This window comes from Mugil cephalus, chromosome 2 (genome assembly GCF_022458985.1).
Source record: "Mugil cephalus isolate CIBA_MC_2020 chromosome 2, CIBA_Mcephalus_1.1, whole genome shotgun sequence".
Taxonomy (NCBI): domain Eukaryota; kingdom Metazoa; phylum Chordata; class Actinopteri; order Mugiliformes; family Mugilidae; genus Mugil; species Mugil cephalus.
The window spans coordinates 33,784,201-33,809,252 of NC_061771.1; the positions used below are offsets into that span (position 1 = coordinate 33,784,201).

Below are 25,052 nucleotides of genomic sequence, written 5' to 3' on the forward strand. Positions count from 1 at the left end.
TATTTGTGCATTGCATTTCATTTCATATTTGTTTATTGGGCCATTTCTTTCTTTCTTTTTTATTTTGTGCCAGTTTCAGTCTCAGCCTTGGGTTAAACGAAGCTTCGCCGTGTCCAGCTCCTGACGTCTACAGCCACACAGTGAAGTTCCAGCCAACCACAGTGGACCGTTCAGACCAGTGTCCGTCACAACATAAATTATTCAGAAAACTAAATTCTGTACATAGAAAAAAAAATACAATTAAAAAAAGGCTACAGATGTCCCGGTGGGTCATAAAATGTTCCACTTCTGGTCAGAAGTTTTTGGACACGGCCTCTCTCCTGCTGGCTGCTCACAACAGATAGAAACCTGATGTGAAATGACAGGGAAAGCAAACCGGTTTAAACAGATCTGGTAATAGATAGGACCCTTATTTCAGTTCTGTTGTGTCTTGTCCGTTTCTTCTGAAAAAGTCATAAATAAAATAATAATAAAAGAGTTCCACCGCTGGCTATACGGCGTACTCCACCCTGCTGAAGCTCTGCGGCTGTAAGTGTCTGTTGTCCAGTTTACTAGTCCAGTGGGGGGTCCTGCTGGTCATATGCTGGGGGGGCGGTTCCTCCCAGTCCACCTGAGAGTATGCAGGCGGTGCCAGGAGGGACCTGGACTTCTGCAGCCTCTTGTCCACCTCATCGTCCTCTGACTGGTTCCCAGCGTCTGGTCTTCTGACCCTGGAGTTGACGGAGTTCTTGTCCTGGTACAGGTTTTCTTGGTGGAGGTGGTGCTGGTGTTGGTGCTGGTGGCTCGCTGGGTTTTTCCTAATGGGGTTCTTGATGTGGTTGAGCTGCTCTCGGGCGACGCTGATGCTGTTGTGCAGAGCGTTGTTGTCCTCGGAGGCCGGCACCAGAGAGGACGAGGCCTGGACGCTCTGCTTCCTCCTCCTCCTCCTGACGCACCACAGCAGCATCAGGACCACGGCCAGCATCCAGACCATGATCGCCACGGAAACCAGCAGGGGCACCAGGTGATCTGGGGGTGGGATGGAGAGAAGGTCATTTACAGAAATGAATCTCCGTCAGATTCAAACTGATGCATCAGTGATGAATATTCAGTCTTATTAAAGGTCCAGGTCTAGGTCCAGGTCTGTAGACCAGACAGGGCCTGGTCCTGGTGTGTTGCAGTGGGTGTTCACCTTTAGGACTATGTCCATGTCGTCTCTGGATGCGAACCTCTGCGATGGCGCTGATGATGGAGCTGTTGACTCTCCTCCTGCTGACCAGGTCCATCATCCTGTCACTCACGGCCCTGACCGAGGCCAGACCCCCCCTCTGGTCTCCTGTCCACTGAAACGTTCAGGAAAACAACTGTTACCCTCATCATCATCATCATCATCTGTCTCAGTCTCTTCAGTGTAGATCACAGGTGTCAAACATACGGCCCGCGGGCCAAAAGTGAATTATTTTGAAAGGAACTGGAACGGAAACCCAGCTAATGAGACCTGGAACTAAACAGAAACTTAATTTTCTTTATAAACGTCCACTTGTTCATATCATGTTTAGTAACAGTTCAGTTCATGAAATGGAAACACTCTCATAATGTTCTTATTTACACTAAAACAAAGGGGAACATGTTGAGGTTATTATTCTGTTGTGTTACTGGTCCAGACCCTTGAGATCAAACTGGTCTGAATGTGGCCCCTGAACTACAATGAGTTCTGCTCTGGTATATAAACATGGTTCTGATCTTAAAGTCCAGACTCTCTTCAGACCTTGGTCCACATAACTTACGATGGCTACGTGGATCTCATTGTTGGCCCCAGGCGACGGCTCACAGGTCATAGACACGGAGGAATCTGAAGACAAGTTCTTGACAGTGTAGAGGCTCCTGAGCTCACGACAGATCTGATCCACAGTCACACCCTGGAACCAGAACCAAGAACACACAAGGTCAGGAGGTGTCTAGTGGACCCTAGAGACCTGTAGGGAGGGGACCGGGTTCTAAAGCCAGGCTGACCCTCATCATGACGTCCTTGTTGAAGGTGAAGGTGACGTTGGTGCAGCTGCTCTCTGGGGGACACTTGGCCGGGGGTGGGTCTTGGTGGGAGGGGTCCCAGCACTCCCCCTGCCAGACGCAGGGTTTCACAAAACAGCGCTCGTCCTGGATGGAGACGCAGGTCTGGCCTGATGGACACTCTGGGCTCTGAGTCCTCCTATGGAGACTGCAAGGTCTTGGTCCACACCAGAGCTGTGAGGAAGAGGAGGAGCTTCAGTCACCTGGTCTTCACCCACCCTCACACACCGGCCCATCCACTGGTACCAGCTCACTTATAAAACCCTGGTCCGCCTCAGGACTCTGACCACAACCTACGCTCCAGTAACGATATGAACTCAGTCAGGGCTGCACCACTCCTGGTTGATTCTCACTTCAGCTTTAAAGCCTCTAATGATCTAAATCTAATGATTTAGATTTCTGTAACTCTACCCCTAACCCCTAACCCTAACCCTAACCCTAACCCCTAACCCTAACCCTAACCCCTAACTCCTAACCCTTAACCTCTAACCCCAGCCCTTAATCCTAACTATAACCGTAACCATTAATCATCACCATAACCCTAAACCTAAATTTGTGCAAATAATCTAAACTAAACAATGTGTATTTTTCTATTTGTTGTCTCAGGTCCAGCTTGTTATAAACTGACTCCCCTGGATAAATAAACCTACCAGCTACATCCTATATGGGATGCTAATGCTAACCTGAGGGTGTTAGCTGGATCTTTGGTGTTGTACCTTAGTGCAGGTGACTCTCCCGTCCTTACAGTGGCAGCTGTTGCAGTCCTCGTCCCATGTGCTTCCATCCAGAGTCACCAGTCCCCCGAGGACACAGGGCCTCCCAGACACTGCAGCACAACCCCCCAGCACTGTTAGCACTCAGCTATAAACCTCAGTGAAGCTCTTTAACCCTCCTTGGCTTGTTTGTTCTATTAGTTGCTGGATTGATGGAGGATTGATGTTAGTCTGGTCTTGTTTTGTGACTGTTGCTCCTGTGATTAATCAGATCAGATCTTGATTTTCTAAATGATCTTTGTGACCATCAGACATGATTCTATATTTAATTAAGATAGAAATAAAAATGCAGATTACTGTGTTCTAAAATGAATTGAGACCTCGAGACAAGATTAGTGTTCACACCTGGACTCTAACCTGGATCAGGTGTAATCTGATTACCCAGAGCAGATGTAAACGTGAGGTCACTTTTCCAAGCAGCTTCTTCAGTTCAGAAAGAAGAAGAAATAGAAATGTAGAGCTTCCTTTAAACAGGAGCATCTGAGAACTGATGTCACATCTGGAGAAGATACTTGGATGAGATGAAACTTTACACATCCAGCTTCTACTGAGCTCCATCACATTTATCATTCAGACAGAGGGACTCGTGATGGGTCACTGTGTTTGGACACATGGTCCAGTCCAGGGACCGTGGTTAGGAGAGGAGGAGTTACCGTCATGGCAGCGGGGGCCGGTTCTTCCTGGAGGACAGATGCAGCGATAACCGTTGATTTCATCCACACAAGTGGAGCCATGGGCACAGGGTGAAGACTGGCACTCATTGATGTCTGGAACACATGTTTGACGGGCGTCAGTCTCCAAAGGCAGACTTTAGTAGAATAAAATAATCCGTCTGACTGGATAGAAAACATCCAAAGATAAAAAAAATAACTCCTCAATAAACAGGACCAGTGGGATTCATTGTTAGGAAGAGACAAATGTGACTTCAATAGAGTTGGTTGCTATGCTATGACCTGAGCTAACCGTAGTTAAAGCCTGGCTCAAAGGCACATGGGTAAAACGAAGTTTTATGTTCATACAAATCAAAGAATGACTGGAAACCAGAAGGAAATCTGTCACATTACTCGAAGATACGATAACACTGAGTAGATTATTAACACTTTAGAACCAAATGTGTCCCACTTTAGATCAATGTCATCACGTCACAGCTTCTGAAAGCTCAAATTTTTCACTTTCACTTTGACCTGTGACTCTCCTAGGAGCTTCTTAGACTCTTAGAACCTGCAGTAAAGTATAAATAAGTGGCAGATAGGTATTCTAGAGAGGAGAAAAGGTATGTCAACTCATATTTCATATTTTTTATATCTTCTTATCATCGATCAATATGCAGACATTTGGAGGGTTAATTAAATGAGGCTGTTGTTGTGATGTGATTAACTCCCAGTTACTTCCAGACATTTAAAGAGGAGAGTAAAGAGGCAGCAGATGAACAGAGTCACCATCAACACTCACTGATTCTACAGTCTGGGCCGGAGAAGCCTGGAGAACATTCACATCGATACCAGTTCTCTCCGTCCACACACGTCCCCCCATTGTAGCTGCAGGATGAAGAGGTGGTTAGTCACAGGCTGGAGCTACAATAAAACGTTTACTGTAGAAGGAAAGAAACAGGGGAAGGCTTCTCTTTTACAGGTTATGTTCCAACCAGGAGCTTTCAGGACCAAATCAGATGCTATTGTCAAAATATCTTTTATATATTTGTGGACATTGTGGACTCAGAGGTGTGGACAGGTTGAACTCACCAGGGATGAGGACTGCAGTCATTGGCATCTGGAAAAAATAAGGCACATAAATTTAAATTTTGACAACGTAAGAGAGAGTCTTTAAAATGTCTTGCGTTAGAGATAAATAGAAGATAACTGGAGTATGAGACATGGTTTCAGGCTGGATAGATCTAACTAAGGATGACCTGGTTGGTACCTGGACATGAACCAATACATTCAATAATCCTCTGAATTTATGGATATCATCATTTTATTCCACTTGTTGCTCTTTAACTGCTGCAGAATAATTGAGTTGAGCACAATGGACTTATGTTGTTGGTGCATGTGTGTTTTTTTTTTTTTTATGTGGAGTGTTGTTGTGCACCATGAGGAGCAGCATCTCTTATTTCATTGTATTCCTCCACCGACAATAACATTTTATTCTTTTCTATTCAGGCTTTAGTAGTAAACTTTTTAAGTTCAGCCACAAACCAAGACCAGGTCCCTGCAGAGTCTCATAGAAGAAGAGGAGGAAGTAAATAATGAGCCAACTTTGTCCAGTGGACTCAGTGGTTATGGAAAGATGCTGAAGAATTTCTTGTAATGCAGAGACTCACTGTGGCTGCAGGTGGCGCCCTCCCAGCCCTCCTTACAGATGCAGCTGAAGGAGTTTCCATCAACCACACAGGTTCCTCCGTTCTCACAGGGACTGGACACACAGCTGCTGGAGACCCCTGGAGACAGAGTCACCGTTACTCATGGGACTGACTGACTGATAGAGACATGGAGGTAGAGGTGGAGGAGTTCTGCTCTGATACAGACCGATGCTGCAGGTGGAACCCTCCCAGCCCGGTGAACACTGACACCTGAAGGCGTCTCCGTGGTCGGAGCAGGTTCCTCCGTTGTTGCAGGTGTTCTCATCACACTGACTCTCTCCTGGACAGGAAATAAAGTCAGAGGAGAAACCTCCTGATCACATCCACAGGAGACTGAAGCATCATGTCTGGAGACGCTCAGTCATCAGGTCAGAATATGTCCACAGTAAACACGAGAGGAAGACCTGAGGTGGGACTCCTTTAAACCAGATCGAACTCAATCCAGATGGGACATAAATAACTAATTAAATAAAATAACAACCCCGAGAGTCTTTATGTCTAGTATGAGTTTATAGCAGAGGTTGGAGAGAAAAGGATCACAACTGATGTTCTTGATTCCATTTGATTTAGATGTTTCAGTTTAGTTCAGATATCGGTTCCAGAGGTTTATGGTGTCTCTTACCTCTTCTCATCCTTCATGTGCCTTTGTTTTTATTCAAACACAAACATATTTCCACACATATCCACATATCCACATATCCCATATATCCCATATCCCATATATCCACATATCCCATATATCCCATATATCCACATATCCCATATATCCACATATCCCATATAACCCATATCCCATATATCCACATATCCCATATATCCCATATATCCATATATCCATATATCCCATATATCCCATATATCCCATATATCCCATATATCCATATATCCCATATATCCCATATATCCATATATCCCATATATCCACATATCCCATATAACCCATATCCCATATATCCACATATCCCATATATCCATATATCCCATATATCCATATATCCCATATATCCCATATATCCCATATATCCATATAGAGGACTCACTGGAGGTGCAGGTCTTTCCTTTCCAGCCGTTGCTACAGTCACAGTGGAAGTCGTTGATCAGATCTCGACAGACGCCACCGTTCTGACACGGAGAAGAACTGCAGTCATCAACATCTGAAGGAGAACAGGAGACGTCAGGAGGAGGAGGAGGAGGAGGAAGAGGAGGAAGAAGAAGAGGATGAGGATGAAGGCTCACTGTTGTGGCAGGTGGCTCCGTCCCATCCGTCTGCACAGATGCACTGGTACTGAGTGACTTTATCCAGGCAGGTTCCTCCGTTCAGACAGGGGGCGCTCTCACAGTCGTTTATATCTGAGGATGAATTCACGACAGAGTTAGACTCTGCTGGACTCAACCAGAGGATCTACACAGCGGTCGGGTCCTCACTCTGGTGGCAGTAGGTCCCGGTGAAGCCCTCCTCACAGTCACAGCTGAACTGCCCCCCCGGGCCACTGCGACACCGCCCGTGGGGGCCGCACACGCCCGACCAGATCAAACGCACCCCGGCCGGAGTGCTATTGGACGCCACGGCAACGGTGCAGCTGTCAATCACTGGAGAAATAAAAATAAGAAGGAGACTGAAACACGAGGATTTAGAAACTAATTTAATTTAATCCTGTAACAAGCTACAACGTCCATAACCAGCAAGTTCTTATCAGAGGATGCTGGGAGTTTGTCATTCTGTCTTTCAATTAATTAAACTAAAGTTTTACATTATGTTACAAATTGGTAATTTTATTATTAATAAGACAAAGTACACGAGGACATTTTTTAAATGTATTTTATACTTCTTAGGTCCTAGGTCCCAAATACCTGAGAGAAATTAAAAATGAACACTACCCAAAAGGTCAGGTCATTGTAATTTTATTAGATTAGTATTTTATTTGACTAGATTTTTACTTATATTTTATTTTATTTTATTAGATTAGTACTTTATTTTTTTAGATTTTTAATTATATTTTATTAGATTTGTATTTTATTTCAGTATTTTTTTATTATATTTTATTTTATTAGATTTTTAATTTTATTTTATTAGATTTGTATTTTATTTTATTAGATTTTTAATTTAATTTTATTAGATTAGTATTTTATTTTAGTAGATTTTTACTTATATTTTATTTTATTTTATTAGATTTGTATTTTTATTTTACTAGATTTTTACTTATATTTTATTTTATTACATTTTTAATTATATTTTTATTTTATTAGATTAGTATTTTATTTTAGTAGATTTTTAACTATATTTTATTTTATTAGATTTGTATTTTATTTTACTAGATTTTTACTTATTTTTTATTTTATTTTATTAGATTTGTATTTCATTATATACTTTGATAATGAGCAAGTACTTGTTTGAGGATATTGGGATTTCACTCATTGCAGAATTTAAATGAAGTTTTATATTATGTTAGACATTATTAATAATAAGATAAAGTAAAATAATGGCTGTGTCCACACATATATATATATTTTTTTATTTGACAATTCTTAGGTTTTCTATCCCAAAGTCCTTGGAGAAAAGCTCTGTGTGTGTGGAGGATGGATGCTGTGATGAATGAGACTACGTGGGGCTGATGAACCTTTGCAGGGCGTGGTGCGGCAGTGGTCCTTCAGCACAGAGCAGTTCTTCCCCTCGTAGTCTTCAGGACATTCACAGACGTAGTCGGAGTCCAGGTTGAAACACTGAGCTCCGTTCAGACACGGCCTGTGGAGGCAGTAATCCATGTCTGACTGCAGACACACAGGAAAACAAATAAAAACCAGCTCAGTGGAAAACGACACGGCCTCCGACCGTTGCTATGACACCTGGACACGTCTCCATGGAAACATTTAACCCTGTTAACTGTGAAGAGCTGAGCTCAGGTTTTATCGAACAAAGATGTGGAGTAAAGTTACACTCTGCGACTCACCTGGCAGAGACGTCCAGAGACACCAGGTGGACAGAGGCAGTGGAAGCCGTTGACCTCATCCTGACATCGTCCTCCGTTGAGACACGGTCCACTGGAGCACTCGTCCACGTCCTCCTCACAGCGTTCACCCACGAACCCTGGAGCACATTCACACCTGAAACCATCAACCAGGTCCTGGAGGAGAGAGACGTCAACACAACTCAGCTGTTTTCTAGTTCAGGACTGTGGAGAAATAAAAACCAGCTGAGTGGAAAACGATTCCGACTCTGTGACGGTTCCACTTTAACCCTCCGTCCACTGGGACTCACAGGGTTTTAATGAAGATAAAAGTGGTTTGACCCTGAGGAGGCTCCTTCTAAACAGAGGTTTCATCATTAATTCATCTTAAGCCCAGAATGAAGTTCTTTCTAAAACAACAGGACTCATAGTCGCCTCCTTTAACACACATTCATGTTACCTGCTCTGCTGCTTCCTTATGTGAGTTACACTATGACTTCACCTTTATTGTTCATGTTGTTTTTTATTGAGTATTTTATTTATTTACCTCTCCAGCATGTATCTTTATATGTATCTTCTTCTTTTTTTAATCTATGTCCATGTTACTGTCTCTGTATTAATTAAATAAATAAATACACAAAATACTTTTGTTAAGCATTAATCTGACTCAGCTGGTTTTCCTAGTTCCACTGCACGAAGTTCAACAACAACAACAACAACATCTGACAAACTGCAGCTCATCCACATTAATGAAGCCTTGGACGGTAAAACATTTGCAAACCATTAAAAGTTTTACATTCTCTAACTCTCAGAGCTGTTCCTCAAACTTATTATTCTGAGCGCAAATAAATCCAGTTTCTGTTGTGACTGTCTCCTCTGTCTTCAGTCCTGTTTGAAGCTTTTGTGACGATGCCTCGTTAATGCAGAGACTCGTTAACGCGGAGACTCGTTAACGCAGAGACTCGTTAACGCTGTGACCTGATCTGCTTCGCATCAGTCAACAAGAAACTATTGTGAGAAGAAGAATAAAAACCAGCACCAGAGTCTGAAAAGAACCAGGACGGACTGTTTAAAACGAGCCGGTTTGGAGAAATCTGACCTGCTGTCGTCATGGAGGACGCACAAAAGCACACACACACAAGAGAAGAGCTGCAGAGCAGTGGTGTCCAATCAGGAAGTGAAGCTCACCTCGCAGGCTGCTCCGTTGAGGCACTGACCGTGACAGTCGTTGAAATCTGAGGAGACGGGAAAAGTGAAACACTCAGAAACCAGCAGCTCTGACTGAACCCACGGAGGCGAATAAGAGGGACCACGGGGGACCAGGTCTAGGACCGATGTCCCCGGATCAGGGTCAGATGCTTCACTCACTGGTGTCACAGTTGGGCCCCGTCCATCCAGGGAGGCACTCACAGAAGTATCCTCCGATCAGGTTTCTGCAGGACTTGGCGTTGACACAGGGGCTGTCGTCGCACTCGTTGGCATCTGGAGCAAGACAATAAATTTAAAGAGAATTAAAGGGGTCCAGGGTCCTGGTCCTGGTTCAGACGCTTCTGGAGGAAAATCACACACAGATGAGGAACACAATGAGGAGGGAGGAGGAGGGGGGAGGAGCAGGGGGAGGCTGCTCGAGTCCTACAAACATCTTCACATGCTCTGGTTCTGGTCTAGTCTGGTCTGCCCCCCGCCCCCCGGTCAAAATGAACCAGGGCCCTAGAGGCTTTTGGTCTGAAACCGAACAGAGGAACCAGATCCAGGTCCAGGACTGGCAAACCAAACCAAACCAAGGAGGGTGGAGGAGGACCAGGGGACTGAGGAGATTCAGGGAGGAGCACAGAAACAGGGACTGACCGATGAGGCAGGTCTTCCCGGTCCACTCTGGAGGACAGATGCACCTGAACCCGTGGACCAGGTCCTGGCAGGTCCCTCCGTGGCTGCAGGGGTTCACCAGACACTCGTCCACATCTGAGACACAAAGAGACAAAGTTAAAGCTCAGGAAAGTCCAGACCAGACCAAGTCCAGGTCCAGGTCCAGGTCCAGGTCCAGGTCCAGACGAGCGAACGGGGTCTTACTGATGGAGCAGGACGGTCCGGTCCAGCCGGGGCCACAGCGGCACTGGAAACCCAGGCTGGTTTCTGAACAGGTTCCTCCGTTCAAACAGGGGCTGGACAGGCAGGCGTGGTCGGCTGGAACAGAGGAAATCACACTTCATGAGGCCTCGTCACTGAGTTTTTACTCCGTCAGGTTTTATTCATGTTGCTTTGTGTGTTTGTGTTGATTTCACTCGTGTAGGACTTCTGACCTAAACTGTATCATTCTCTGCTCTGGCAGGTTGAGACCTTTAACTTCTAATTTGTTCAGTTCATAGATGAGACAGAAGAGGCCCATATACTTTTATTTGTTAATTTACTTCATGTTTTATTTTGTTTTTCTGTTAATTCTAAGGGCAACGGGTGGGTTCGGTCCTGAATGAGGTGAATCCAGGGGGATATAATATAATGCACATGTGTATTTATGTATTCGTTCAAACAGGATATGATGCTCTCACCTCGCTGACAGTGGAGCCCGGAGAAGCCTTCAGGACAGGAGCAGTGGTATTTGTCTGGTCCCGTGTTGCTGCAGGTTCCTCCGTTCAAACAGGGCTGGAGAGTCCTGCAGGTGTTCAGGTCTGTTCAGGTTTCAGCCGGGAGGAAAAAGTTCAGTGAGCAGGAGTCAGGACGTAAGACACCAAGACACCAAGACACCAAGAGACTAGGACACTAAGACACCAAGACACCAAGACACTAAGACACCAAGACACCCAGACACCAAGACATTAAGACACTAAGACACCAAGACACCAAGACACCAAGACATTAAGACACTAAGACACCAAGACATTAAGACACTAAGACACCAAGACACTAAGACACCAAGACACCAAGACACTAAGACACCAAGACACTAGGACACTAGGACACTAGAGCTCACTGTGCTTTGGACCATTTACTCAAAGGCAGAATTCACCTCATTTACTTCTTTAATTATTCATCAACCTTCTTCTACTTTATCACTTTTATAATTTATTTTGCTCCAGTCTCGAGCTGAAACAAAGGGCGAGGACATTTCAATCAACAGACTGGCTCCACGTCTTCTTCTTCTTTAACATTATTATTGGAGTCAGTCTGAAGACGGTGAGTCTCGTCCTAAAGGTGCCAGATAATCTGGTCACGTTTACTGTCACATTCTCAGTGAGAAACACGTTTCCCTTCAACTCTTCTGCTGTCATCCACCCGGATGATTAAAAGTCTTAAAATACATAGTGTGAAGTGTGAGTGAACCTTTGTCACACAGTTGTCCTCCATAGTTGGTGTCACATAGACACTGCCAGGGCTCCACACAGCCGCCGTGAACACAGCCGGGATGAGGGATGCACTGGTCACAGTAGTCACCCTGCCAACCATACAGACACCTGGACACACACACACACACACACACACACACACACACACAGACACAGACACAGACACACACACACACACACACACACACACACACACACACAGTGTCAGTAGCAGGTGGACGTTCTTGTTCCTCGTTGAAAGAAAAGCAGAGGAAATGAAACTCTATTTAAACTAGAGCCATTAACATGTTTAACTAGATTAAATCTCCAGCAACAACTCAACAACTTTTTGTGTCTTTGTTTGTCCAACATGTGTCCACATTAACGTGTCCCTGTCTCTATGGAGACAAACTAACTTGTTGACATTGTCCAACCAGAGGAGAGCTGACGCTTCTTATTGAGAACAGTCTCTCCCAGTGAACAGTGGCTGCAGGAGTGGACACATATTAGCAGCAGCATTGGCAGCTTGTCTTTGTCTTGGTTTGTCTTGGTTTGTCTCCAGCTGTTAGCCGCGTTAGCCCAAGTGCTAGCAGAATCCCCGGACTAACGTATGCTTGGCTTGGTTCATGTGCTGTTTGAAGCTGGAAAGAAAACTCCTTCCTGCAGAGTGTGATGATACTTTATGTGTCTCCACTGGTCCCTCTTGGTTTCTTTGTCCTCAAATGTCCCATGGAGAGGACCAACGTGCTGTTTAGCGTCTTCCATCTTTATGGGTTGGTTCTGCTGCCTGTCACTACCGGATCAGCTGGTGCTAACGCTAACGCTACTTGGACAAACTGAGACACGTTCACAGTCGTTCTGCTGCAGATGCTTCATTAATCACATTAATCATGATGGCGGTGGATTAATCTGAGTTAATTCTGTTTAAATATTATGTTTGTTCTCACTTGCACTCTCCAGGGACTTTACAGGATCCATGTTCTTTGCTGCAACCTTGTCTGCAAATGGCTGAAACGAGACAAAGAAAACCAAAGTGTGATCAACATGTGGACATAACCAGAGGAGCCTGGACCCTCTCCTCCTGCAGGTCTGCAGAGCTCACCGGTGTTGCAGTCCGGCCCAGACCAGCCCTCCAGACAGGTCTTGTTGCCGTTGTGGTCGCACTCATAGTGGCCGAAGAAGTCGTCCCGCGGCCGGCAGAACTTGTTGCAGCCGAAGCCGTAGTAGTGGTCGTCGCAGCCGAGGCGGACCTGGAAGAGGAACTGGGCCACGGGGCCGTCGTGCTTCAGGCTCTGCCACTGCCGGCCGGGGTTGATCATCCCGGAGTGGACGGTCCTCTCGATCAGAGCCCCCCCGCTGCCTGGGAACGGGGCAGAAATCAGTCAGCTCTAATCAGCAGCTTCGCTTCAGTTAACTCTGAGCCGGACCACAGGAGGCTCCTCCAGAACCTGGCCTTAAAGCTGCACTTCTGTTACCCAACAGACATTTAGTCAACCAGCTAAACCAGCTCAGAGCTGCTGTAAACTTCCACTGAGTCTGAAAATGCTGAGGAGCGCTGTGGTATTTCACCAGCTGGGTGGAAAGTGCGGTCGGGATGAGGTGACGGAGTCTGCTCAAGAGAAGCGCAAAAAAAAAAAAAACTGCCAAAAAGAAAGTGAGCAGGAATCCAGAAAAAAACCTCAGAGCAGGTAACACCACCACGACCTGGGAGCAAACTGTGACTCTTCACGTCATGATGGAGAAGAAAAAAGGTGCTAGAAACAGCACCAGGGTAGCAGATTTGAAAAATAGCTAAGTAGCTCAAAAGAGGCTGGATCCGTTACCTCCGGGGATTTGAACAAATATTCAAACCTGACACTTTATCGACGATTCGCTCCTTTAGCAGCTGCTTGAACCTGTCCTCAGCCTCTTTCTGCAGGACAAACCCGAGTCTTTACACCTTTAATGTCATGTCTCCATGACCATGTAACTGTAGCATCGAAAAGTCATATTCTTCTTCTTCTTCTTCTTTGTTGGCTAGCGTCAAAGCTAAGTTTAACTACGGAACTACTTTCATCTGTGTAAATGCTCCACTTTATTCACCAGTTTGTCTCTGTCTATACACCTGGACAGTGGGTTAGCCATAAAATAAGAAACATAAAACATGAACCAAAACCTGCAGCTAAAATGGGCTAAAAGGCTCCACAGAGCTCAGAGCTGAGAGGTGGATGTCTGTGAAGGTTCTCAATCATCCAGGTCGACGTATATCCACAGAAAAACTGAAAACAAAGGCAGAAGGAGCTGCAGAGTTTGTAGAGTCCATCTTTTATACAGTCTATGTATAAGTTTGATGCAGTCTGATTTGGATATGAGGCCTGGTCGATGATTCTCTGCCGCTGATATCGTTCATATTATAAGGAGAATATCTAGCTTATTTATATGTAGCTTTGTATGAGGCGCGTACGGCTCAAGGAAGCTGAATAATCGATCAGTCAGAGCTGTTACCTGGTCTGAACCATCAGGTGTTGGTTCCTGACTGGGTGCTGGAGTCTGGGTCAGCACTGACTCTGCTCCAAATCTCACATAAAGATTCAGCAGCTCAGCTTAAACTGACACATTTCAAGGCTCATATCTGGACTAAAAGTCAAATTAACCCCCCCCCCGCCCCATCACCTGGGCAGACTTCACACTGACACTATAATGGTTCCCTGAGGGACGCCAAATACAGCACCGAGCCAACGGCCCCCTCCGACCGCCTCGCCGGCCGCGACGTGATGAACTGAAAGTCAAACAGGAGTCGCTCCATCAACACACACCCGCCACTAGAGGTTTTCTGAATGAAATGAGAACCTGAATGTACCTCTGTACAACACCGTGGTTCAACCAAGGTTTCAACCAAGGCAACGTGACAATGTTCCAGGATTAACCCAGACGATTCATTAATAAATTAATGATTCATGGCTAACTATCATCTATCTATGATCTTCATGGACGGTCAGGTCCACGTTGTGATTCGCTGCCAGGCAGAGAACAGTTTACTCGCTCTGAGTTCAGTTCGTTTTCACACTGAGGCGACGTCTTTCTCACTTTCTCCGGTCAAAGGTGGAACACGTTTCAGTCGGAGGAGAAACTAAAAGGAATAAACCGATGTCGGTCGTACTCACCGCCGGAGGACGAGTCGTTGTTGAAGTCCAGAGCTTCTACGATCAGAGTGAAGGATCTCTGCAGAACAGAAGCACAAACCTGTCACTTAATGCTCAGTGAGGATCTCTGGAATCATTCAGGCTTCTCTGGTGCTTGTGGGTGGTGAACGTTAAAGTCTCAAACTCTTTTTATTGTGACTCCACTTTGAAGCTGTTAAGGAGATAACAGCCTGGGTTTGTTGTTAGGTGCTACACCAGTAAACTGGATCATACATGTGCAGCAGTGGAGCCTATTATATCCCACAGAAACATGAGAAAGCTGCAGATCTCTGAGACAGGGAATAGAATTTATTCAAGATTTCTTCATGTCATTATGTTCATGTCATAGAGAAACATCCACAAAATGGTTCCCGATGTCACACACAACAGAAAATACAGATTCAAAATGTAAATGAACAAAATGCAAAGGAATAAAACAAGATAAAAATAAATAAAATCACAACAGTAAGGTTGAACATTATTGCAACGATAAGGATGAAACTCTACTCTAAGCAGATCAGAATGAACTCATCTGTCTCTGATATGGAGGAGACAACATGACCCTCATGTTTTTGATGGTAGATCAGAATCTACCGACAACAACGAGAATCCACGGTCAGGAACACGTCATGCTCTGGTTGCTGGTGAACTTTAAGTTTAAATATCAACCATGTTCTAAGTGTGATCCAATCTAAGTATGAAACTGGTTTCATGGATTCACAGACGTCTTCAGTGTCCTCTACGCTCTCCAGGTCTGATCACTTCTTCAGGATGTGGCAGTCCAGACCAGGAACTGGATAAAAACTAGACTCAGTGGTGACTGGTTAATACTTCACTCTGCTCCATCTGTTACTCAGAAATGTTGGATTATACACTGAACTTATTCATTTATTCCAACCTTCTCACATCCTGTTTCTATAGCGTCAAATAACTAACACTCAACTTTCCACACATTAAATGAACTCCTGCACATACGCCAGCGTTATATTAACCTGCTAAAATGACATTTACAACCATTTATGTGACGTGCAATCATGTCGACATGAAGCAGAACCTCGAATGTTTCCAGCATCTAGAGCCGATCCTGTTAGAATCAGAACAGAGTGGTCATATTAAATCACTCTCCATTGATTTACATGTTTTAAACGAGGGCAGGTCTCCTACTAATCATCAGTCCTGAGTCCTAGTCAAAGTCCAACCTGGCGCTACGACTGAAGCACACTACAGCTCAGTCTCTGGAGTCTCACCATCCCTCGGCCTGTGTGGTCTCAACCACATTTGTCAAACCCGGCTGATGTTGGAGAACATCCACAGCAAACAGACCAGCCGTGTCCTACCGGCACTCGGCTCAGCAGGAAACCAGAGTCGGTTTAGGTAGCTGACAGATTAGCGGTTAGCTGGGACCGTGGCGCTGGTTACTGAGCTGCCGACAGGATTACTGGACCTCGATGAACCGGAACAGGCATCACACATGTGTGACGTTTCCTTTGGCTCTCGACTGCTGAAGACGGAAAAACATGGTGGATGTGCACAGAGACAGATGAGACTGATGTAGGTGAACTTCCACTCTAGTCTCTGTGGGTTTAAAGAATTAGTTCTCAGAGCGCCTCACGTCTCCAGCTGTTTGTCCACGTCTTTACATTTAACAGGAAACAACTGTGATGGAAAACCTTCTGACAACTCTTGCACCATCTTTACGTCACTTTCTGTCTGAAACTGGATGAGATGAAGGGATGACGCCTCCTGACACTGGAGGAAAAACAAGCATGAAACACTTTTAAAAGCAGGAATGAGGAGCTGACAGCAGCACTCATCGGTTTCCCTTCACCCCTCCTCATTCATTCATTCCTCTGGCTGACTGATTGACTGAGGAGGTGGAACAGTTTGTCTCTGGCTGCAGAATCAGAGGACATGTGGACAAGTCCAGGCCGTGAGGAGGAACGAGAGGAGCCGTGAAACAAAATAAAATAATAATAAACTTCCTCCTTTTATGTTCATCCATCACTGGTTCCTCAGGGCTAAATATTCACAGATATATAATAAATAAACCACCTTCTCTTCACTCCGAAAACTGGTTCTGATGTCTCCAGAGGACGTCTGTAGACCGGATTAATAACAATAAAACGTAGATTTTAAAAAATAAGCCTTGGTGTGATGAACACATCCCACCTCATCATCTCATCATCCTCCATGATTCTTAAACGAAACACTGAACTCAGTCTCTGCAGACGTTTGATTTTGTCTTTGCTCTGAATTCATTCGATTTAAATGAACCTGCAGAATATTTGGAGATAAAGTTCATTGTTCATTTATTATTTGGTCCATTTTGCACCTTCTTTGCTGTTTGTGCTTCAGGTTAGAAAACAGATACCTGGACTGAATTCAACAACATTCAAGTTGAATCTAATCTGATTATCTTCTGAATCACGTCGTCATGGAGACACGACATGAGACTGGACCACGACAGAAAAACTAATCAAACTGACTCTAGTTCGATGGATTCTCTGCAGGAGGAACCTGAACAGAACTGCTCCGATCTACAGCGACGCTGAGGGGACAAAGAACCAGAGAGACACTGGATGTAGACCAGCAGAGACACATCTGGACTCACTGGGACAGGTTCATGTCACAAATATACAGACGGGTTCTGAATAAAGCCTCAAGCACCGAGTCTCTGTTGGGAGACGGGACAGAAGAAGACGGACAGGACGGCCTTTAGGTTGGACGTTCACTCAGGCTTCTGTGGTCTGAACCTGAACCTGCTGTTAGACCTGGTTCTGAGGTGGCTCTGGGACCTTCAGCGCTCTGAGATGGGCTGCAACATCTCAACATTTATTGGAGCGATTAGAGACGGGTTCTGCAGAACCCAGCAAGATCAGAACAGAGTCAGGATTTAAAAAGTCTGAGGACAGAGAAGAACTGGACACAAAGCTGAGACAGAAGGAGACACCTCTGGGACCAATGTCAGCTTCAGTTTACAACCGTTTCTGAAATAAATCCATATTGAATCATAACAAACACGTTAATATATTGAACAGCGCCATCATCAGGTCAAAATCCTGATTTGTCCTTTGCTTTGGACCAGATCTCTGCAGAATGATGGAATCATGGTGATGAACAGTGAACTAATGCTGAGCTAAATGAACATGAAGATTCTGTTAAACTCTGACCTGACTTCTCTTCTGTCTTTGAAGCAGCTGCTGGTCTATAAATAGAGCTCTTACGTAGTGGGAAGTTATATTTTAATTTATCACTTTCAGTTCTACGCTTAGCCCGTTGGGAACCAGTGGTCCGTCGCTGAGCTTCAGAGGTGGTCCGGTTACCACAGCATCATTAGCTCCAACACAAACCTGCTGCAGCTCTCTGATCCCTCATTATCAGGTTACTGCTGAATCAACCCAAATATAACGCTTCCTGTTGATTCATGTCATTCCTCTGTTATGAAGTCTACATGTGATGCCATCCGGCCACCCACCACGCTATCAGTCAGCTGACAGCTCTCTCTAACTGGGCTCAGTCAGGTTTGATTCCTTCAGAATGAGGCTGCAAACTTCAATGTTTTCTATCTGATGATCATCAGGTTGAAGAGTCAAACGTCACCTACAACATCTCCACACCCACTTCTCAGCTTCTCCTACAACCAGGGGGGTCCTGACTCCAGGCATTTTTAAACCACGTCCCTGTACCATCCAATCATTGTCTTCGGTTTTATTGGTTATCAAAGGTCAAAGGTGCCAAAAAACAAAGTAGAAGAAGAAGAAACAGAACCCAGTGTGTAGCCATGCAGTGATGGAGGTGTTAGTCAGTATCTAGTTTAACATGTGAATGATCTAAACAGAATCCATGGAGTCACTCGGTCGAAGGCTTCAGACAAACAACAACAACAACAACAACAGCAACAACAACAACGTTTAGAAGAAGAGAAACGTTTCCTGGAGACTAGTCTTCCAGAGAGGGTCAGGGAGTTTATGGCAGCGCTGGAGGACCAGAAGAACACAAGGTACGAGCTCATCTCTCCACATTAACTCTGACTGGAAGAAACATTAACTGGACGGGATCCAGTCGACTCTAGAGAAGCTACAGGAGATCAACTCTAGGACGTTTAGGACCAGATCCCTGAATATTTAAAGTTCAGTGTTGGACGGGGAGCGATAAACACGACGAGGACATCAACTCTAAACTCTACCAACTCAGGCTGTACATGGATTTAAAACTCGTAAATATCCAGATCTCATTCCTTCTCCCCAGAGGATGAAGCCCCCCCCCCCCCCCCCCCCAAACCGTCCGCCCCCAGCATTGTCTCATAACTGCAGCTCATCCAGAGACTAGAAAGACCCCCCCGAACAGAGGAGGTGTAGAAAGGACCCCTGTTAGAAAGACATAAACCAGTCTCACTGTGGGTTTGGAATCACTTCACACGTCCTGTTCACACACACACACACACACACACACTGTGAGGTTAGAGGAGGAAACCACAACAACAACACAAGAAGAAGTTGAAGGATCACTCAGACACAAATAACCCGGCAGCAAACATCCACAAAACATGCAGGGTGAAAGGAAAGTGTACGATGACAAACAGCTGTGATCAGGCGAGAGGTGGGGTCTGGACCGTGGACAGGTCTCCAGTCTATCTGAGGACTAACACAGTTAATTTAGAACCAGTGAACATAACGAGCATGTCTCTGTGTCTCTGTGTCTCTGTGTCTTTGTGTCTCTGTGTTTCTGTGTCTTTGGAGGGTGGGAGGAAGCTGGAGAACCCAGACAGAACATGCAAACTCCACCCAGAAAGGATTAGAACCCAGAACCTTCTGGCTGGGAGGGTAACCTGGTTTTAGTTTATGTCCGACCGCAAATAAATGTCCACTAAAGATCAGACTGATGCTGATCAGGACGTCCCTGCATAAAGCTTCAGTCTATCAGAGCGTAGAACCAACAACCTTCAGGTCGCAGTCTCTGCTCTAACGGGACCATAGACAAGCTCATCAAACAGCCCCCACCCTCCACAGATCCGCAGAGTGGTTTTACTGCACGGCTTCGGTTCTCAAAGAAACCTCGCTTTAAGAATCAAACTTTATTAGTTTGACACAACGATTCAAAGCTGATGTTTGACTTCAGAGCTTCTTCTTCTTGTTATGACCTCTCTCTTTTCATATTAATCTGTTTTATTAGTTACTAGCAATAAAGTTAACAATAAATGTTTAAAATCTGACTCATTTCTCAACTCTAGAACCGGTCCAGCAACAGCAAAACAGCAAAACACTGAAGACAACAAACAGCAGCTTCACTGGACACTGTCGTCCCATCCGGACACATGCATGAACTCCAGCACAGGTCCATCATGTCTTAGCTTTCTCTTCTGATTCAGGTGTAACTGCTGCTCCCAGAACAACGGTTGGTTTGATGTGAGTCGAGTATCTGCAGGACTGGAGCCTAAAGCCGTCTGTGCTCCTTTAACCCTCTCAGATCTTTTTACAACACTAGAAGCAGAAAGAAGCAGAAGCTCTGGACTCACCGGCCACGCGAAGCTGAACGGCAACAGGATCCTGGCTCTGTCGTCCTGGTCCTTGCGTAAAGAAAAGCTATTCCCTCCGAGGACGGGCGTGGAGCCGGAGCCGAAGCTGCAGGGCCCGGCCGAGGACACCTTCAGCTGATACTCCTTCAGACACGCTCGGAAAAACGTGTCGCACTCGTCCGCCGTGCACCGTCCGTCCAGGACGTCCCGGGACCCGTCGCAGCAGGAGCCGCTGCTCAGCTGCCCCTTAACGTTCTGCATGGACACGACCTGGAGCTCAAAGTGTCCTGACGCTGAGGCGACCTGAAGAGACGGAGACAGGGTCAACAACAGGGAACCCCCCAGGACCAGGTCCAGCCTGGTCCACACTATTTAAACTGAATGTCCCTCTATGGGACAAATTAAACATCATCTCACAGTCATGATGCAGCTCCATGCACAAAGTCTGGGTTTCACTTCCTGAAAGACTTCAAACTTTCTTTCATAAAAATTTTTTCCCAGAGATGAATAAATGAGGACATAAATCAAGAGACTGAACACTGATACTCATTTAACACCTAATTTAAACCTGCTTCAGAATCAGTCTTCTAGATACAATAGAATCAACTAGAGCTGCTTTAATCAGCCACATATTTATTTATTGTCACACTTTGTTTCTACAGGTTTTATTAGCAGAGAGTGGAAAGAACTCAGAGTCTCTGTGTTAGTGAATCTAGAAACCATCAGCGTTCACACTGAAACCAGATTAAGACCAAGTGTGGACCAGGCTGGACCTGGTCCTGATCCAAAGCTTAGCAAAATGAAATCTAGTCATGTCCCCACGGTCCTGCTAAATTCACTCATTCATGCACGAAGCTGCAAATATAAACCAGTTCTGTTTTAATTGTCACCTCCTCCACTGACTCTGAACTGAACCAATCCTCTAAAGCTACAAATTAAAAGGAAGATGTTTCTACCTCTTACAAGTTTTCATCATGACACGAACAAGAATAAATTCACAGAAACTCAAAGACTAAAGAGTTCGTGGACGTGAACACGGCGGTAGAGGAGTCTAAACTGAGCCTCGTGTACCTGGAGGCTGGAGCCGAGCAGGAGCAGCTGGATCTGGAGGCTGAGGAGGCTGAGGAGGCTGCGGAGGCTGAGGAGGCTGGGGAGGACCGAGCCGCCTGCTGGGGGGCTCATGCCGGCGGAGGGCTGCTGCCTGGCGGCTCTCAGGGACCAGGTCTTCTTCGGGTCTAGATCCGTCCAGGTGGGACATGCACGGAGGGAGGAGGAGGGAAACAAAGAGCGGAGCAGCCTCTGAGCGGAGGAGCAACCAGGAGGAGAAACCAGGAGGAGAAACCAGGACGACGTCTGCAGCCACAGCGACTGATCCGGAGCGCTGCCGGAGGCTGGCTAATATCCACCACCAGGGGGAGGGGTCTGCGCAGAGACACGCCCACTGCTTCATATTAATGAGCAGCGGTTTGTTTACAGCGCTGATGTCAAAGGTGCGGCCCGTGGACCAAAAGAGGCCCACCAGAGGGACTGATCCGGTCCACGGCATGAATTTATAAAATAAGATTCACAGAGGACAGAGATTTATCAATTACAATAAGTCATTTATCCACTGAACACAACACTGAGACCTGGACTGATTTTATTAAATCCAAACATTCTCCTGATCTCTTTGTTCTTCTTTGGTCTAAACCACGTGTTAAAGTGCGTTAAAGTTTCTTTATTCACAGGTTATTATTCTGTTGTGTTACTTTAGATGAAACTGGTCTGAATGTGCCCCCCTGGACTATTCTGAGCTGGGTTTACCGTCTCCTGCAGCCAGTTCACACGGAGGTGGAGAAGTGCTTTCACACACTGAGGCTAAACCCCCCCAGAGCCCCCAGAGCCCCCAGACCGACATGAGAGGAGTTCAACGTCCACGTGATAATTACCTGCACAGAAGAAGAAGAAGAAGAAGTTAAAGTCCTGTTACTGGTAAAATAAATAAAGAGGAAACACTGGTTCAGACCCTCAGGTCTTCATCTTCATGTTGTATAGTTTATGAAAACTTTAACATTTAATCCAGTTATGTAGCATGTGTGTTTATTCATCTACGTGTGGACAATATTAAACTCTTAGTTCATTAATTCTGTGAGTTTTAACTATAAATAAATGTTATTACACTGAAGTCTAGTTTAATGTGAGAGGATCATCATCACCACGGTTACCGCTTATCACAGTTTATTACATTTAACTTCTACATGTTACAGTGGAAAGATATTCTATTCTATTCTATTCTATTCTATTCTATTCTATTCTATTCTATTCTATTCTGTTCTATTCTATTCTATTCTATTCTATTAAGACTTTTTATGTGATGCATTTATCCCATGTTATGTTGAGATGTTAAATGAACCGCATCATTCTTGTTGAATCACAGACCTTATTTATTCTTCTTCCTAGTTTTTACAGTTTGCATCAGTAAACTGAAGCGTTTTAAAACGTGAGGGCATGTAAACCAGTGTGGAGGTATTCTCAGCTCGGTGAGTGGAGGAATGAAAGGAGAAGGGAGGCAGCAGAGGGGCTGATGGGAGGAGGTGCAGCCCGTGGGAGGAAGGGGGAGGTTTTGGGGAGGGTTGATGTTCCTTCATGAAGTGGAGGCCGAGCCACAGAACAAAGGTTCCTCCTCTTTATTCTCACATCGCAGCAGCTGGGCCCTTCTCCCTCCACCACTCCCATGAATACATTATTAGGCTTCTGCCACTGAAAAGGAGACAAAACACTCCCAAACCCCTCCTCCTCCTCCTCCTCCTCCACCTCCATCCTCCCCCCTCTGCTGCTATGATGATCAGATTCCTGACTCAGAACTGGTTCCATGATTCCCTGGTTTATTATCAGCTGATGATGAGTTAATGGGCGTGAATGAACAAAGACTGGAGGAGGAGTTCAGGGATCGTTCCACTTCATCTGGAATCAGAGCAGGATGAGAACAGCACCTATACCTGGACACTCAGCACAGGCTCCCTGCAGCTTAACATCAATAATAATAAGACTAAACCTTAACTCTAACTGGACAGTCACACATGTGAGCATGATATTATAGTTTAGATTATAACAGGTTTATTTTAACTGAGAGACATATTATTAATGATGTTTTAGAGGTTCTACATGGATTCATCAGGTCTCAGGTAGTTGGATCAACTCAGACAAATTAGGAATAGGTGACCTGTAGTTCTTCTTCTACCCTTCCCTCTTCTTGTCCTGCTCCTCGTCATCTTTCTCCTCCTCCTCCTCCTCCTCCTCCTCCTCCTTCTCCTCCTTTACAAACTCGTGTCATGGGCCAGACTGGACCTTCTGCTTCCGGTCATAGAAAGGATGAAAAAAGATGTGGAGGATATTTCATGTGTCAGATGATGATGATGATGATGAGGAGGAGGAGGAGGAGGAGGAGGAGGAGGAGGAGGAGGAGGAGGACGAGGAGGAGGAGGAGGAGGAGGAGGAGAAGGAGGACCCAGGTCTGGTCCTGGGGCTCCAGGCGGACTGAGGCGTCTCTGTTTGCTGGCAGATGCCTGAGTTTGTTTGAGGGAAACGTCATTAGATGAAGCTGCTCTTTGCTCTGTGGAATGAAGCAGCTCTGCAAACAGCAGCAGACTCAGAAATAAAGCTCAGAGATGACGTCTGAACTTTTAAAGAAGACGAATAGGAGCGAGGACAGCACGCTGGAAACGTCAGGACGACATTTTAAAAGCTGAAACATTTATAATAAAGTTTAAAATGGAAAAGGTAAAGTCAGATTAGACTTAATTTCTTTCTACTAATGTGATTTAAAAAATAAAAGTGCAGCAAAAACCAAAAAACTGCTATTTTTCCCTCATGTGAAGCAGGAAGCAGTTGTACTCTGGTCCCTGAGGAATGTTTCAGTGCGTCAGGTGTAAACCTGCTTCTTCTCCAGAGTCTCAAACGTCTCTAAACATTATAAAGTCCACGCTGCATTTAGACCAACAGGAAGGTTTTTCATTGTCTCGTAGAAACAACTTAATCTTCTAAAAACCACAGTTTTCTTCTTTATTCCTTCTACATATTCGACATATTAAATGACAAAAGATAAATTTACTTGATATATATTACTTGAAATATAATTTTAAAAGACTAAAACCGAACAGGAAACATCAGCCTGTACGTCAGGTCTGATGTGACAGTATGTTGGGTCTTAGTGACACATCCAGGAAACAGGAGGACGCTCGTGGTTCAGTTTGGTGAAGTTGTTCCTGACTTGATGTCTCTGTTAGCATTAGCCTTAGCATGTCTGTGTAGCTGCAGTAGGACTTTAGTTGTGTTTCAGGACCGACACGTCACGGTGGTCTGGGCTTCATCTTTACTGAAGGATTTCCAACGACCCACTGGACTCCTCACCTGTCTTCATGGAGGCAGCCATGTTGGTACGGCCATGTGACCAGAGACTAGACCACATGATGCTTAAAGAGTGAAGTCCAGCCTCTACTGTGTCCCCATAATGTGTCTCGTTAAGAGCCCAGAGAGTTCTGCTGGTTGGTTTCCTGAAGCCAAACGTTTGTTTCTGGTCCTCTTCCTACACATGAATGATAAATCAAATATAAATGGAGACATGAATCACTTCACCACTGGGTCCAGATCAGCTGATGTCGACACTCCTGGTCCGTTCTCAGCCTGCAGGGACCTGGATCTCGTTCTTATTCATTTCTCTCCAACACATCTGCTTACAGGAGGAGTCTGGGCTCAACAAAGCATGGACACAGTGGAGACCTGGACCTGGACCTGGACCTGGACCTGGACCTGGATCTGGACCTGGACCTGGACCTGGACCTGGACCTGGACCTGGATCTGGATCTGGACCCGGACCTGGACCCGGTACAGGCCAAGAGGATCTGTGTCAGGATGCAGCAGGAGGAACTCATGACTTCATGCTTCTGCAGCC

At 45.4% G+C, this 25,052-nt stretch overlaps 1 protein-coding gene across 1 annotated transcript; it reads right to left on the reverse strand.

Moving 5' to 3' along the window:
* Nucleotides 1-223: 223 nt before the first annotated feature.
* Nucleotides 224-21,473, reverse strand: LOC125003531 (protein jagged-1a-like). Its single transcript, XM_047577516.1, has 26 exons — nt 21,194-21,473; nt 20,123-20,425; nt 14,590-14,647; nt 12,549-12,806; nt 12,394-12,454; nt 11,445-11,575; nt 10,673-10,792; nt 10,197-10,310; nt 9,975-10,088; nt 9,495-9,608; nt 9,315-9,361; nt 8,130-8,303; nt 7,800-7,950; nt 6,607-6,771; nt 6,418-6,531; nt 6,222-6,335; nt 5,348-5,461; nt 5,143-5,259; nt 4,565-4,592; nt 4,275-4,360; nt 3,476-3,589; nt 2,766-2,875; nt 1,993-2,223; nt 1,767-1,898; nt 1,172-1,322; nt 224-1,008 (listed from the first exon to the last, which is right to left on the reverse strand). The coding sequence occupies exons 1-26, from the start codon at nt 21,302-21,304 to the stop codon at nt 491-493; spliced, it is 3,750 nt and encodes a 1,249-aa protein (XP_047433472.1). The 5' UTR covers nt 21,305-21,473; the 3' UTR covers nt 224-490.
* Nucleotides 21,474-25,052: the final 3,579 nt, after the last annotated feature.

Bases quoted from the DNA above. Each gene is read 5' to 3' on its own strand.
- LOC125003531 (XM_047577516.1), bottom strand. From the start codon at position 21,304: ATGAGCCCCCCAGCAGGCGGCTCGGTCCTCCCCAGCCTCCTCAGCCTC. The intron at 9,609-9,974 runs GTCAGTCCCTGT...GTCTTGCTCCAG, and splicing joins CGGGAAGACCTGCCTCATCG to ATGCCAACGAGTGCGACGAC. The intron at 1,009-1,171 runs GTGAACACCCAC...TCCCACCCCCAG, and splicing joins ACATGGACATAGTCCTAAAG to ATCACCTGGTGCCCCTGCTG.